The sequence below is a fragment of the Pseudophryne corroboree genome, chromosome 2, assembly GCF_028390025.1.
Source record: "Pseudophryne corroboree isolate aPseCor3 chromosome 2, aPseCor3.hap2, whole genome shotgun sequence".
In the NCBI taxonomy this organism is placed as follows: domain Eukaryota; kingdom Metazoa; phylum Chordata; class Amphibia; order Anura; family Myobatrachidae; genus Pseudophryne; species Pseudophryne corroboree.
Genome location: NC_086445.1, coordinates 902,918,112 through 902,931,746, shown reverse-complemented (window position 1 = coordinate 902,931,746; position 13,635 = coordinate 902,918,112). Strand labels below are relative to the sequence as shown.

The 13,635-nt window shown below is 43.4% G+C and overlaps 1 protein-coding gene across 2 annotated transcripts in view; it reads left to right on the top strand.

Moving 5' to 3' along the window:
* ORAI2 (ORAI calcium release-activated calcium modulator 2) overlaps positions 1–13,023 on the top strand; it is a 113,391-nt gene extending 100,368 nt beyond the window's left edge. For both annotated transcript variants that reach the window (XM_063956053.1, XM_063956054.1), the window contains one exon: positions 8,829–13,023. In XM_063956053.1, the coding sequence (XP_063812123.1) occupies positions 8,829–9,377 (549 nt within the window). In that variant the 3' untranslated portion in view covers positions 9,378–13,023. The remainder of the gene's footprint in view (positions 1–8,828) is intronic.
* Positions 13,024–13,635: the final 612 nt, after the last annotated feature.

Sequence of the window (13,635 nt, the reverse complement as noted above, 5' to 3'; positions counted from 1 at the left end):
TCTTGCTAGGTATAGATCTAGGATTAACCCCTAAACTACCTTGTGTATGAAATGACACCATTTTGTACATCATATTTTTAGGTTTTGAAAATTAGCCAGCAATGTCGTTAATAACCATAAAATACACGGAACTATAATAATTTGTGTTAAAGCCATTCATTTAAGTATTGTCTAAGCCAATACTCAGATAAAACATGGGAGAAGGGGGGCGTGGCCTGGAAGCTGAAGTGGAAGGGAGCGTGCATGAGAAGCTCTGGAGAAAAACCAGCATAAAACCCCTTTATTTCCTCCCCTGCTCAGCTAAACTGCACTAAAAATAACCCCTCCAACCGTGGGCACAGCCCACAGTGATAGGATAGAGCCGCGGAATCGGGGAGCCGGTTTACTGGCTCCCGCGGATTGCGGCCTACCTGCCACCACAAAGCCGGGGCCTCGATTTGGGGAGCAGACGCTGCGGACCGGACGGACGGTGAGACCGGGGAACGACTTCGGAACACACGGACACACTGGCTGATGTCACCCGGGACCCGTACTGCCCTGCACACCATCCTACCCATCAGCCGGCCCCTCGGGAGGGAGAGAGACCACCAGAGATCACCCTGAACAACCCTGAGCGCCAGAGACAGCGGACGTCCTGAGCCTCAGAACACACGGAAGGGGAAAACACCAAGCCGAACACACAACAGAGGTGAGCAGAATCCTCAAACAAACAACCTACCCCCCCTCCCCGGGCGGCTGACACCTACGCATTCCCTCAGCTCAGAGCAGGGCCCTACCCAGCGGCTAAAACCCGAGGCCCTCCTTGGGGTAAGCAGAGGCAGGGAAGCGCTCACCAATACCCACCTAAAGCATCCCTACCTGGAAACCAGACACAGACCTGACTGACGCGAGGCCCGGACTCGTGAGACACGGGAGAGGAGAGGGGAGACAGCTGGAGTGTGGACGCCGGGAGCCCGGTGCGCTGGGGACGGCGGCCATCTTAGACCCCACAGAACAAAGCACAGCAACGTGCATCCAGACGACCCCGCACAGCAGGGAAGGTAAACCGCTACCCTAAAGCATCCCCCCCCTCACAGCCGACATCAGGGGACCTGGAGCGGGACATAAGAGCACTTGCAGCGGCGTCACAACACCCGACGACCCCACACAGCAGAGAGGGTGAACCGCTCCTATGAGTCACCCCACCCGCAGCTGACACCTACCAGGCCCCCTGACAGACAGAATCCGCCAGAGACCCGGAGCAAGAAACGACAACGCTCGCAGCAGCAATACACACCCGGCGACGCCATATAACAAAGAAGGTGCATCAACACCGCGAGACGCCCTTCCAGTTGCTGGTGCCCACCTAGCTCCCTGGCAGACAGACACCGCCAAAGGCCCGGAGCGAGAAGTGAGTACGCTTGCAGCGGCACAATACACCCGGCAACTCCATACAGCAGAAAAGGAGAAACACTCCCGTGAAACACCCCTCCCGCTGCTGACACCTACCCAACTCCCTAACAGACGGATACCGCTAAAGGCCTGGGGCAAGACGAACGAACGAAAGGAACGGCACCGCACACCCTGACCAGCGGAATAATAAAGCGGCAACAAGCCTCTAAAAACACCACTAATCCTTCCCTCCCCACTAATACTTAAAGGTGGAAGGTGAACCACACCAACACGGACACAGAGTGTTCGCCATTGGAAACCTGATGCTGAGCAACAATATACTGGCGAACACAGGCAAGTACTAAACCGCATCTACCACTCACCTTCCTAACATCGAAAGGCTGGTTTCACACATAGCAACCCCCAGACAGGGGCAAGACCTACTAACGGAGCACCCTCACTAGATTTACCTACGCTGAGTTAAATTGTAACTCATCCATCCACCCCTTGCCACTTTCTCCACCAAAACGCACACAAACAAGTGTGCAACAAATGACGGCGGTTACTCTGGGTCCTAAAGAAAGAGTGAACCCGACTGCCTGAGGGATCCCCGGCATCCTGCAGCAACGTGCTGTTATCACCTGCCAACCCCCTGGATCCAACACTACCCCTTTACCTCAACCCGACCTAATACAACACGAACGCAACAAAACCATAGCCCATCGCCACGAAAACAATAACTTCTTGCTTTACGAATAGTAAACCTAAAACGTCAAGAATCCTTTACCACGTCAAAAGATACATCCCTCACCATGGAAAAATACGTGGCCAAAACCCTACGCGCAAATAAAAATTCTCAAAATAAAAACAAAACAACAACCAAAGAAAGAGAAACCAGCTTTATAAATCAAGGATCTCCCTGTTCACCAAACAGACACGCCGCGGACGACACAATATCCACCGACGTCCAAGCTAGCCCATCCTCAATACAGAGGGCCAAAGAAATATCGGACATCATATCTCCTCTATTAGACGCAAAATTGGCACCCCTAATGGAAGCTATCACATCAGCAGCGGCACAACTAACCCAACACACCCAACGCCTGGCTGAAGCCGAAGACCGAATATCTACCATAGAAGACGACTACCAAGCCATCCAATCCAAACAACAAACACATGATAGCACCCTAATAGCCATGACCGATAAGATCGAGGATTTAGAAAATCGAAATCGTCGGAATAACTTACGCATGATTGGCCTCCCAGAAACCATCAGACAAACAGATCTAATGGACTTGGTAACACAATGGCTACCCACAGCTCTTAATCTACCCTCATCTCCCACATCTTATCTGGTGGAGCGAGTCCATCGCATCGGTCCTGATAAACAATCCTCACAATCCTCCTCATCCCGTCCCAGACCAGTCATATTCAGACTACTAAACTACCTCGACAAAGTCAAGATCATGGAAGCATATCGCAAATGCTCTGACCTACGGTACAAAGAATCCAAACTCCTTTTGTTTCAGGACTTTTCTTTTCAAGTCTCAATACAACGACGGGAGTTCTCCCCAATTTGCAAGGAACTCTACGCCAAAAACATCAAATTTGCCCTTTTGTACCCGGCAAAACTGAGAATCTTCCATGACGGCAAACCTTACTTCTTCGACAATACAGATTCAGCTCAAAATTTCCTCAAATCCCTATCATCACCACATCCTAATCCTCGAATGGACGATGCGGACTGAATATCTTAGTTCCAAGTATCCCCCTTCGTGGTTACATCTTTTTCTCTTACCTAATGGATAACACATGGTTAATAGTTGTTATATGGTTCTTATTTTCTTTCCTACCTCCCCTCCCCTCTACTAACCAACCTAAAGCTTCAGTTACAGATGGACGGTTATTATTGCTGTCCTCCTTGGTTCGAAAATTTAAAAAATGTTATGACTGGTGGCCTATACTATATCGGCTACTATTTAATTTTTGCATTGCATTGTTTAGAGATCACATATATACTCTAACTCCGTTAATCTGCCCGACACCTCATCCTAGTCCTCCCCAAGCGAGCTGGGACGGGGGTAAGGACTATCGTTTACGACTTCTCCTTTTAAGTTCCACTAGAATGGGAGTCGGATAATGACAACCCTTAGAGACACTGCGGCCTCTAAAGACGGCGCAAAGACATCCCTTAAGTTAGTGTCATGGAATGTAGAAGGCCTAAACACACCAATCAAAAGGAAAAAGGTACTAACACACCTTAAAAAATTCCATCCTGACATAGTGTTCCTACAGGAAACACACTGGCGTCTCAATGATCCCAATACACTTAGAGACACCTGGATTGGAGATTTCAAAAGCGCTTCCTATGTTACCAAAACAAGGGGAGTACTACTCCTTTTCCGCAGAACACTGAACTACAAAATTAAAAATGATTGGGTAGACCCCGAGGGCAGGTTTTTGTTTATAAAAATAGAGGTTGAAGGTGAACTTTTCACCCTAGCTTGCATTTACGCCCCCACGGGACCGAACGCCTCCTTCTTCTCAGATATCTATGTCAAATTACAGGATTGGGCAGAGGGAGTTTTGATCATAGGGGGAGACCTTAATACCGTATTAGACCCATTATTAGATGTATCCGGTGGCCCCAGACAACTGAATCACAGTAGAACCATACCACCATCCCTATCACTGCTACAAGACTCCTTGCAACTACTAGACCCATGGAGATTCCTCCACCCTGACGCTAGAGAATACACCTTCTTCTCACACCCCCATAACATATTCTCCAGATTAGACTATTGGTTAGTACCGACCTCCGCAATACATAGAATCCTGGACTCCACCATAGCCAACATACTCATATCAGACCATGCTCCCATCACCCTAACATTTAAACTAACTACACCCCGACAATACTCATATACCTGGCGGTTCCCTGACTATATTGCCAACTCAGAAGACTTCAAACTCTTCTTGACACAAGCATACCTTAACTATACACAGGATAACGCAGCACATGCTAACGACACAAACCTCTTCTGGCAGGCTTCCAAACCCGTCCTTAGAGGACAGATCATCTCATATGTTGCCACCAGGAAAAGGCAACTCAGGGAGAAGATGGCAGAGGCGTCCCTCCAGGTAGCTTCGACTTATTCCCAATTATTAGCCGACCCATCTGAAACCAACAGAAAACTATACAAAGACACCAAATCAATTTATGACACTCTTTGTGCTGAACAGGCCAAATTATTCTTATCCTTCCAATCTAATAAATACTTTCGCTGGGGTAATCGCCCAGGGAAACTATTAGCAAACATGGTAAAAACCCATGCAACACCTAAATACATCACCTCAATTAGAGACATAGACAGACCCCCCTCAACAACACAGGAACAGATTAGTAACACCTTCTTAACTTTCTTTGAGAAATTATACACTGCACCACATGACAACCCCACGGCAGGAATGGACTTCCTGACACAGGCGAATCTCCCCACACTCTCTGAAAGCGATAGAGACCTACTTACCAGTCCCGTAACTGCAGCAGAATTGGAACTAACCATCAAATCTCTCCCAAATGGGAAATCCCCGGGACCCGATGGTATGTCAGCATCTTATTACAAATTACTTCTCCCACACCTAAACGAACACCTCAGACAATTATACAACTCCCTCCTGGAAGGACATCCCGCCCCAACAGATTTTAACACTGCCCGAATCATAGTCCTCCCCAAACCCAACAAGGATCACACATTAGTATCATCCTACCGCCCAATTTCACTGTTGAATCAAGACTTTAAAATATTCACAAAGATCCTCGCCACACGCCTACAAGCAGTCCTACCAAAATTATTACATCCCGCCCAGACAGGCTTCATGCGTAATAAATAGTGATGAGCGGATTCGGTTTTACTCGGTTTTACTCGGTTCTCAAAGCGGCATCTTATTGGCTCACGGATGTCACGTGTTTTGGATAGCCAATAAGATGCCGTTTTGAGAACCGAGTAAAACCGAGTAAAACCGAGTAAAACCGAACCTCGCTCATCACTAGTAATAAACACTCAGTACACAATATTCGCTCACTACTAGCAGCTATGTATAAAACCCATGATTCACAGGAATTAGACAATATGGTACTGAGCTGTGACGCAGATAAAGCCTTTGACCGAGTATCCTGGGCCCACATAGATAGATTACTTAGACTTCAAAACTTTGGTACTGCTTTCGTCAAAGTATTTAACATCATCTATCAAACACCACAAGCCTTCCTGACGGTGAACGGTCACAACTCAAGACTATTCTCCTTACATCGCGGCCCCAGACAGGGTTGCCCCCTATCCCCTCTATTATTTAACTTAGCCCTAGATCCCCTCCTTCGCCATTTCTGCAGAGAAAATAGATGGAGCGGCATAAAACTAGCCAATCACGAAATCAAATTCTCAGCATTTGCTGATGACATTCTACTTTATTTCAGCAATCCCCGACAAGCCATGCCATACCTACTTGACATCCTGGATTCATTCGAACTAGTCTCTGGCTTCAAAATTAATCCATCCAAAACGGAAGCATTAGCCTTCTTTCCTTCCATGAGGACAGGTTGGGGAGAAACTTTCCCATTTCACTGGGCCACAAACAATTGCATTACCTACCTAGGGATTAAATTCCCTGACCATCCCTCTAAACTATACTCACTTAATTTTCCCCCAATATTGGCCAAGACATATGCAGACTTCGCCAAATGGTCCCACCTCCCCCTTACATACACAGGCAGGAGCCACTTGTACAAAATGATAAGTTTTCCACGCCTACTTTATGTACTACAGATGCTCCCATTGATCCCACCCAAACACATATTAGCTCAACTAGACAAAGCACTATCCAAATTTATCTGGGCGGATAAACACCCTAGATTCTCATTATTCAAATTACGCCAACCTCGCTCCCTCGGAGGCCTTAATTTACCATGTCTTTATTCCTATGCCTTAGCAGCTAACTACAGAATCGCTTTGGACTGGATTGGCGGATATGATGTATACGCCAACACACAGTTGGAGCAGTCCTTCGCCCCATCCCAGGCCCTGGTATCCTTATTACACACCGCACCCACCTCCATACCACACTGCATGTCAGACAACATACTCATCTCCTCCACCTGCGCTGCATGGAGACAAATCCGAGCTCGACTGAAGATATCACGAGACACATCACTATTTTTACCTCTTTGGAACAACCCTGACTTCAAGCCTCACACCACCTCCCCCATATTTCAGATTTGGTACAATGGTGGACTAAAGTACATTCATCATTTCTTACATGCCGAAACTCTAACCTTACTCACACAATCTCAACTCATAACACGCTTTCCATCCTTACCAATCCCAATTTTCCCATTCCTTCAAGCATGTAGTTACGTACAAAAGGTCACATCCTCACTAAATACACAGGATAACTCCCACACCCTGGACAACACATTACGACGCATCCAAGAGGGTAGATTTTCCACAGCACTCATATATACACATTCTCGCACCCTATTGGATGTAGAAACTGGCTCAACAGGCCTCCTAAAGTGGAAACTAGAATTCCCAGACCTCACAATGAAACAAATTCTGGAAGCCAACACATACATGGACAAAACACTAGGCTCAGTCACATACTCAGAAATGCACCAAAAAATTTTACATAGAGCATATATCACTCCCAAATTGCGACACCTGATTGGGGCAGCTCCATCATCTCACTGCTTCAAATGCACTGCTCCAGAAGCAGATCTTGTACACTGCCTATGGTCGTGTCCTAAGGTACGCACACTCTGGCAGACACTCCAGACATATATTACAACAGATTTACAGCTACAATTTATCATCACAAAGACATGGGCATTCTGGGGCATATTCCCAAAACAACACCCCCCCGGGCTAGCCAAAGGACAACGCATCCTCTTAATTAAATTGGCAGCAGCCACAAAAAAAACAATCCTATCACAATGGATATCCACCGACTCAGTCCCCATCACGTTACTACATCCTAGGATCTCTCACCTATTCCACCTAGACTGGACCAATACCGCCCTACAGAAAGACAAATTGACTGAGAAATTTTTTCACATTTGGCTACCCTATATTCAGACCCTCCCCCAGATTACAAGGGAAGCTTTACGGAAATGCTTCAAAGACACCAAATGGTATTTGCAGGAGACATTGGACTCTACACCCCCCCCCTTCTGAACCACCGACTCCATACCACACATGCATATCGCTTAACTTCCCTACACTCCAAGGGCTACTACACACCCTCTACAGTTACCATACATTTACTACCTAGGGCTTAAACGGAGTAGAATTGTATTTCTTGTACTATCTGATCATAATGTACTGTATTATAATGTTCATATAATGCACACTGTTAAACCTGTTTCACTGGTAATTCACCGGTCAATAAAAACACTTTAAAAAAAAAAACATGGGAGAAGAAAAATAAAATATCTCAATATAAAGCTATTTTGGGATCAGCACATTTTTGTCAGAAGCTGCCAAGAGTCTGCATTTTATTTCTGGCTCCTTCAGACCTCATTTTCCTGGAACATAGTTCCAGTTTAAGCAAACATACCAGTGTCACCTGATTCATGTTTGTAAGTAAAGCAAAAAAAGCAAGCAACGGGACAAAACCATGCTGCACTACAGGTGGGGCAGATGTAACAGATGTGCAGAGAAATTTACTTTTGGGTGCTGAAATCTAAATTGCAGTGTAAAAATAAAGCAGCCAATATTTACCAGTACTTTTTGCTTTACTTTACCTTACTGTCTAGTTTGCCTCTGCAAGTTATGCTAGCTTTTCTCTAGCATTGTAAATGGTAGCTGATTAAATGTGATTATACAGGTTGAGTATCCCTTATCCAAAATTCAAAATCACACATTTTTGGTTCCCTTACTGAGATTATGACACATATATATGTATATTATATTATATATCTACATAATATATCTATATATACACATAATATATAATATATATATGTCATTATCTCAGTAGGGGACCCAAAAATGTGGGATTTTGGATAAGGGATACTCAACCTGTATAACAATATTTATAATAAGGCCCTCAAGATGTAGGCACGGGCACGATTCCGTGTATTTTTAAAGTGCTGACAATTTAAATGGCAAGACCAACCAAAGTGTGCCTGTGCTTGCATCTTGCAGGCTATTATATAAGGCCCCCCGTATTGTTTTATTAAACTAAATATTAAGTTAATAATTGGCATTCACTTTTAATTGTGATAAGATGTAAACGGGAACCATAATAGCAGACTAGATTTGTTTGTACGTTAGTGTCAATCCATTTTTATCTTTGGGTTCAGTTCTCCTTATTTCTCTTGTTTGGGATAATAGACCAGATTTCATTTGTGCTTCCTGGCATTATAAACTCTTTAATAACAATTTTGTTTTGTTATCCAGGTAGCAATGGTCGAGGTTCAGCTGGAGATGAAATATGAATACCCACAGGCACTACTCATTGCTTTCAGTGCTTGCACCACAATACTGGTGGCTGTTCACTTATTTGCACTTCTGATCAGCACATGTATCCTGCCCAACGTCGAGGCTGTGAGTAATATCCATAACCTGAACTCTGTCAATGAATCGCCCCATGACCGCATGCATCCTTATATCGAGCTAGCTTGGGGCTTCTCTACAGCTCTTGGAATCCTCCTGTTTCTTGCCGAGGTGGTACTTCTGTGCTGGATAAAATTCCTACCTATAGACTCTCCTCAAGTCCGCAATGAAACAGCCAACCTGCAGAAACCAATTTCAAATGCTGGCTGGAACTCTGCACTCATTTCCACCATCATCATGGTACCCGTGGGGATTATCTTTGTCATATTCACAATTCACTTCTATCGTACACTTGTGAGGCACAAAACGGAACGCCACCACCGGGAAATCGAGGAACTCCACAAGTTAAAAATACAGCTTGATGGACATGACCGGGGCATAAATGTGGTGTGACTCGGAATGTTTCGCATTGATGGACATCAGTCATTCAGAGTTGCTGAGCAGTTGTAAGAGAACAGGCAGAATTTTGAGTCAGGTGGTTCAAAGGCCTATAGACTGAATATATCCTTGTTCTATGCTGCAGCTTATTTCTACATACTGACAACCGGATGAAAAGGAGTTCTAGTCTGAAAGGGAAAACGTTAAAGTCGTTTATAAATGAAAGATAAAGTGCTTGGGAAAGATCTGAAGGCTCATACTGCTGTGCCATGATGCCCTGCATTAAAATAAGTCATGAGTGTCATCATTGCTAAAACCATGACAGTCACTGTGTTTAGTGCATGTCAGGCAGTAAATTAAGTGAGGTGTGATACACACTGCAGACTTCAAAAATCTAGTAACTGCACCTGTTGTTCTAATGTGCAATTATTCCAGTTATGCAATATGATCACTTATTGACACTCACAATATTTACTTATTATAAATTAATTAAACATCTGAAAAACTATATGTAAACAACAGAAGTCTATGATGGAGATTTATCAAAGCTTCTAACCAATCAGCTTCTAACTATTACTTTACAGGCTGTGTTTGAAAAATGAGTAGAGCTGATTGGTTGGTACTTTATCTCTCTCCACTTTATCCCTCTTCAAGCTTTGATAAATCTCCCCCTATATGTATAAACATATGGCATTAAATAATATATAATTTTTATATTTGCATTACATAATTGGCAATTTTTATGCATGCTTCGTTTAGCAAGTTATTCCCCAAATGTTTATTTCAAACTTCTAGAAATGAGGTTAATGAAGAAACTCCTATAGGTTTGCCTTTGCTATTAACATGGTGCCTTTTATTATAGTAGTGAATAGATTGCACTTTTAAATGATTACTTTTATATATTAAGTTTGTTTTAATATAAATATATATATATATATATATATATATATATATAAAAATTCTTTTTTTTTTCCTCCCGCTACATATAATTGCACCCTGTGGCTTTTAGTTGATGTACACACACTTCTTTTAGGTTTGCTGTTGATAAAAACTTTTCTGGAAAATGTAAAGGCAGCCTGTGTATCTTACTCCATTTAATATTTGAAGTCCGTATTTTCATACTGTACATTTTATATTTTACCTTGTTCATGTTTTTATTACTGCTGTTTAAATAATGCATTCTACAGAGTCTATACACCTACTTTGTTTCAGCTGCTCACGTGCAATACTTTGCCGATTCTTGCGACCAAAGACTATGGTTCTCCTAAAACACTGGAAGTGATATTACAGAAAGTACTTGCTTTCACTTTCTAGAGTAGGTTTCATATTATAGATTGACTCCATAATAACTATATCCTACAGTATAAATTCTCTTAATTTCAATAAAGGGGAAGATCGCTTTTTAAAATACCTCCATTTCTAACCCATCTCCTATGTACGAATACATTGAGACTCTAACCTATCTTTCTCTATGGGGTAGAGATGGACAGACAATATAGAAGTGTGTTGATAGTTTGGATATACGTACAGATGAACACAATTCCATTGATGCTTCTGGTATAAAAGTGAATCATTTACTGTATTATGAGTAGCATATTTAGGTGTGGTTATAGAGGCCTTACAATTAGTTTTTCACTGCTGCTGTCTGCCTGTGTCATCAGGTGTCCATACAGTAGAATAGCCTCCCATCAGAGGTGGTAGAGACGAAGACAGTGTAGCAATTTAAACATGCTTAGGATAGACATAAAGATATCCTTACAAAGGGATTGGGAATGAAATGCCGTCGGTCGGGGTGCCAGCAGTCAGAATAGAAACCGCAGCATCTTGATGATCCAAATCCCGACAAGAGAAGTTAAGTATACTTACCTTTGCCCAGTGGCCCCCTAACCCTCCCTTCTAGCAGCCTAAACCTACCCTTTCCCCCCCAGACTAACCCTAACCCTCCTGGTGGTGCCTAAACCTAAAACTCCCTCCCTGCAGCCTACACCTAACCTCCCCCCTACAGATCCGTTACAAAAAACTAAGGATCAAATAGGGTTGAGGGTACCAAAAGGTAAAAAAGGGCAGACTACATGAGCCAAGTGTTTCTTATCTGCCAATTCTGTGTTTCTATGTAACGTTTACTAAATAGACTGGTACTATCCCCACACATAACACATAGCGCCGAAAATAAAGCAGTTCGAGATGGCCGGAGGTCCGAGATTCTCCCCAAACTCGTACGTTTTTTTAAAGTGTCAATCATTTACAAAGCAAAACAAACCTGGTTTTGTCTGGTAAATGTTTGCTGCTTTAAAAGAAACGTACAAGTTTGTCCAGAATCTCGGCGCTCCGGCCATCTCGCACTGTATTACATCCGGCCCATCATGTGCGCACACTTAAGAGTAATCCACTCATAATGATTTAAAAGGAATGGCCAACCTGCAAGCAACATCTAGAACAATAATGGGGAACCTTTGGCACTCCAGCTGTTATTGAACTACACATCGCAGCATGCCCTGCTACAGTTGTAGCATGGCCAAATAGCAAAACTGTAGCAGGGCATGCTGGGTTGTGTAGTTCAGAAACAGCTGGAGTGCCGAAGGTTCCCCATCACTGATCTAGAACAAAGTGGGCCCATGTCCCCAGAGGGGGGATTTAATTTCCCATGGAAAAAGGACAGTTGTTGTCTTTTGCCAGAAAATGTTGTAAAGAAAAAGTAGATTTTGAGAGCAATTTAAAGTAACAATAAAAATCATATAGTGAATGTAGATGGAATGATACAAGGTAAATAATGGCATTTACCAATCTGTAGGGTGTTTTAATTCCTTTTATTTATTTTAACATATGTGTGTGTTGTACTATTGTTACAACTGAACTACCCCAAATGATAAATAATATTTCTGTGGAACAAATTCTGTTACACTGTATGTTAAACTGTACATACATGTTTACTCCCGTTACCAAGAGGAAAGGCGCAGACTACTTTTATATTGCAACTTGTGAATAACATGTAGTACTGAATGCAGCATGCATTTTGTGGATCTGATAACTTAAACTGCCTTATGAGTTTATCAATTACGTTACATTGTATATATTCATTGGTCTTAGATGTTTAATGTGTTGTTATCCCTCTTTGTGAATTTTCAAAATGAATGAATTTCTCTTTGACAAATTATACTTTTTTTTTAGATATATAGGGGAGGAGCTAATGTAATAATGGCATAATATGTAATTTCATATACAGTCTTATGTTTGTTGCATTTTTCCTGTGTTTTTTTATTTTTTTAACTAAAACACTGAAGAAATGAAATAACAGTTTAAACCTACTTATTTGTGGTTGATATACGTTATCGGACAAACTGACCTGGCACTACTTACACTTAGGAAGGTGGTTTAATCAGGGCTCGGACATTGGGCTCCATAGTAAGATGTTTCTGGGAGGGAGGAGTGATGCATACTCTTTAATAAGCAGGGCCAGGTGCATCAGAATGTCACCCCAATTTAGCTTTCAGTCCCTTCATGGAGCTCCGCTGCACATGCCCCAACCCCGGGAGCAGAGTGGGCACCATAGCACCTGTAATTTGCTACTATGGTGGTAGTTGGTGTCCCTGGGTGTCATACCTGCATTGTGGAAACACTGGGGTAAATTTACTAAAGCTTCTAAAACAGAGAATTGGTGATGTTGCCCATAGCAACCAATCAGATGCTTTCTATTATTTCTCTATTGCCTTTTAGAAAATGATAGATAGCATCTGATTGGTTACTATGGGCAACATCACAAATTCTCTGTTTTAAAAGCTTTAGTAAATTTACTCCACTGTTTTTGTTGGTAAGAAAAGCAGCAGTTTATTTATATAATAAAGGTGTGTAATCACTTGCCTACTCTCCCGGAATGGCTGGGAGGCTCCCGAAAATCGGGTGACCCTCCCGGCCCCCCAGAAGAGCAGGCAAGTCTCCCCCTGCCCGTCCGCCCACTTTGTGTGTAAAGTGGGCGGTCCGGGCAGTCAATGACGTGATTCTTGCTGAATCGCATTATCATAGCCACGCCCCCTGCAGTGTAATGCCGGTGATCGCGGCATTACAGAGCGGGAGGCGTGGCTTAAAGGAGGTGTCACCATAACCCCGGCCCCATTCCGCCTCTGGCCCACCCCCTCCTTACGTCAGAGCGCTCCCCGGCCTGCCTGTTGAGCCGACCTGGCTGCTCTCCCGCAGAGAGCAGCCAGAATGTCGGTAAGTATGGTGTAATCTATCCTTTGCTCACTGATTACATATCATATAACAGTTGTGAGCACTG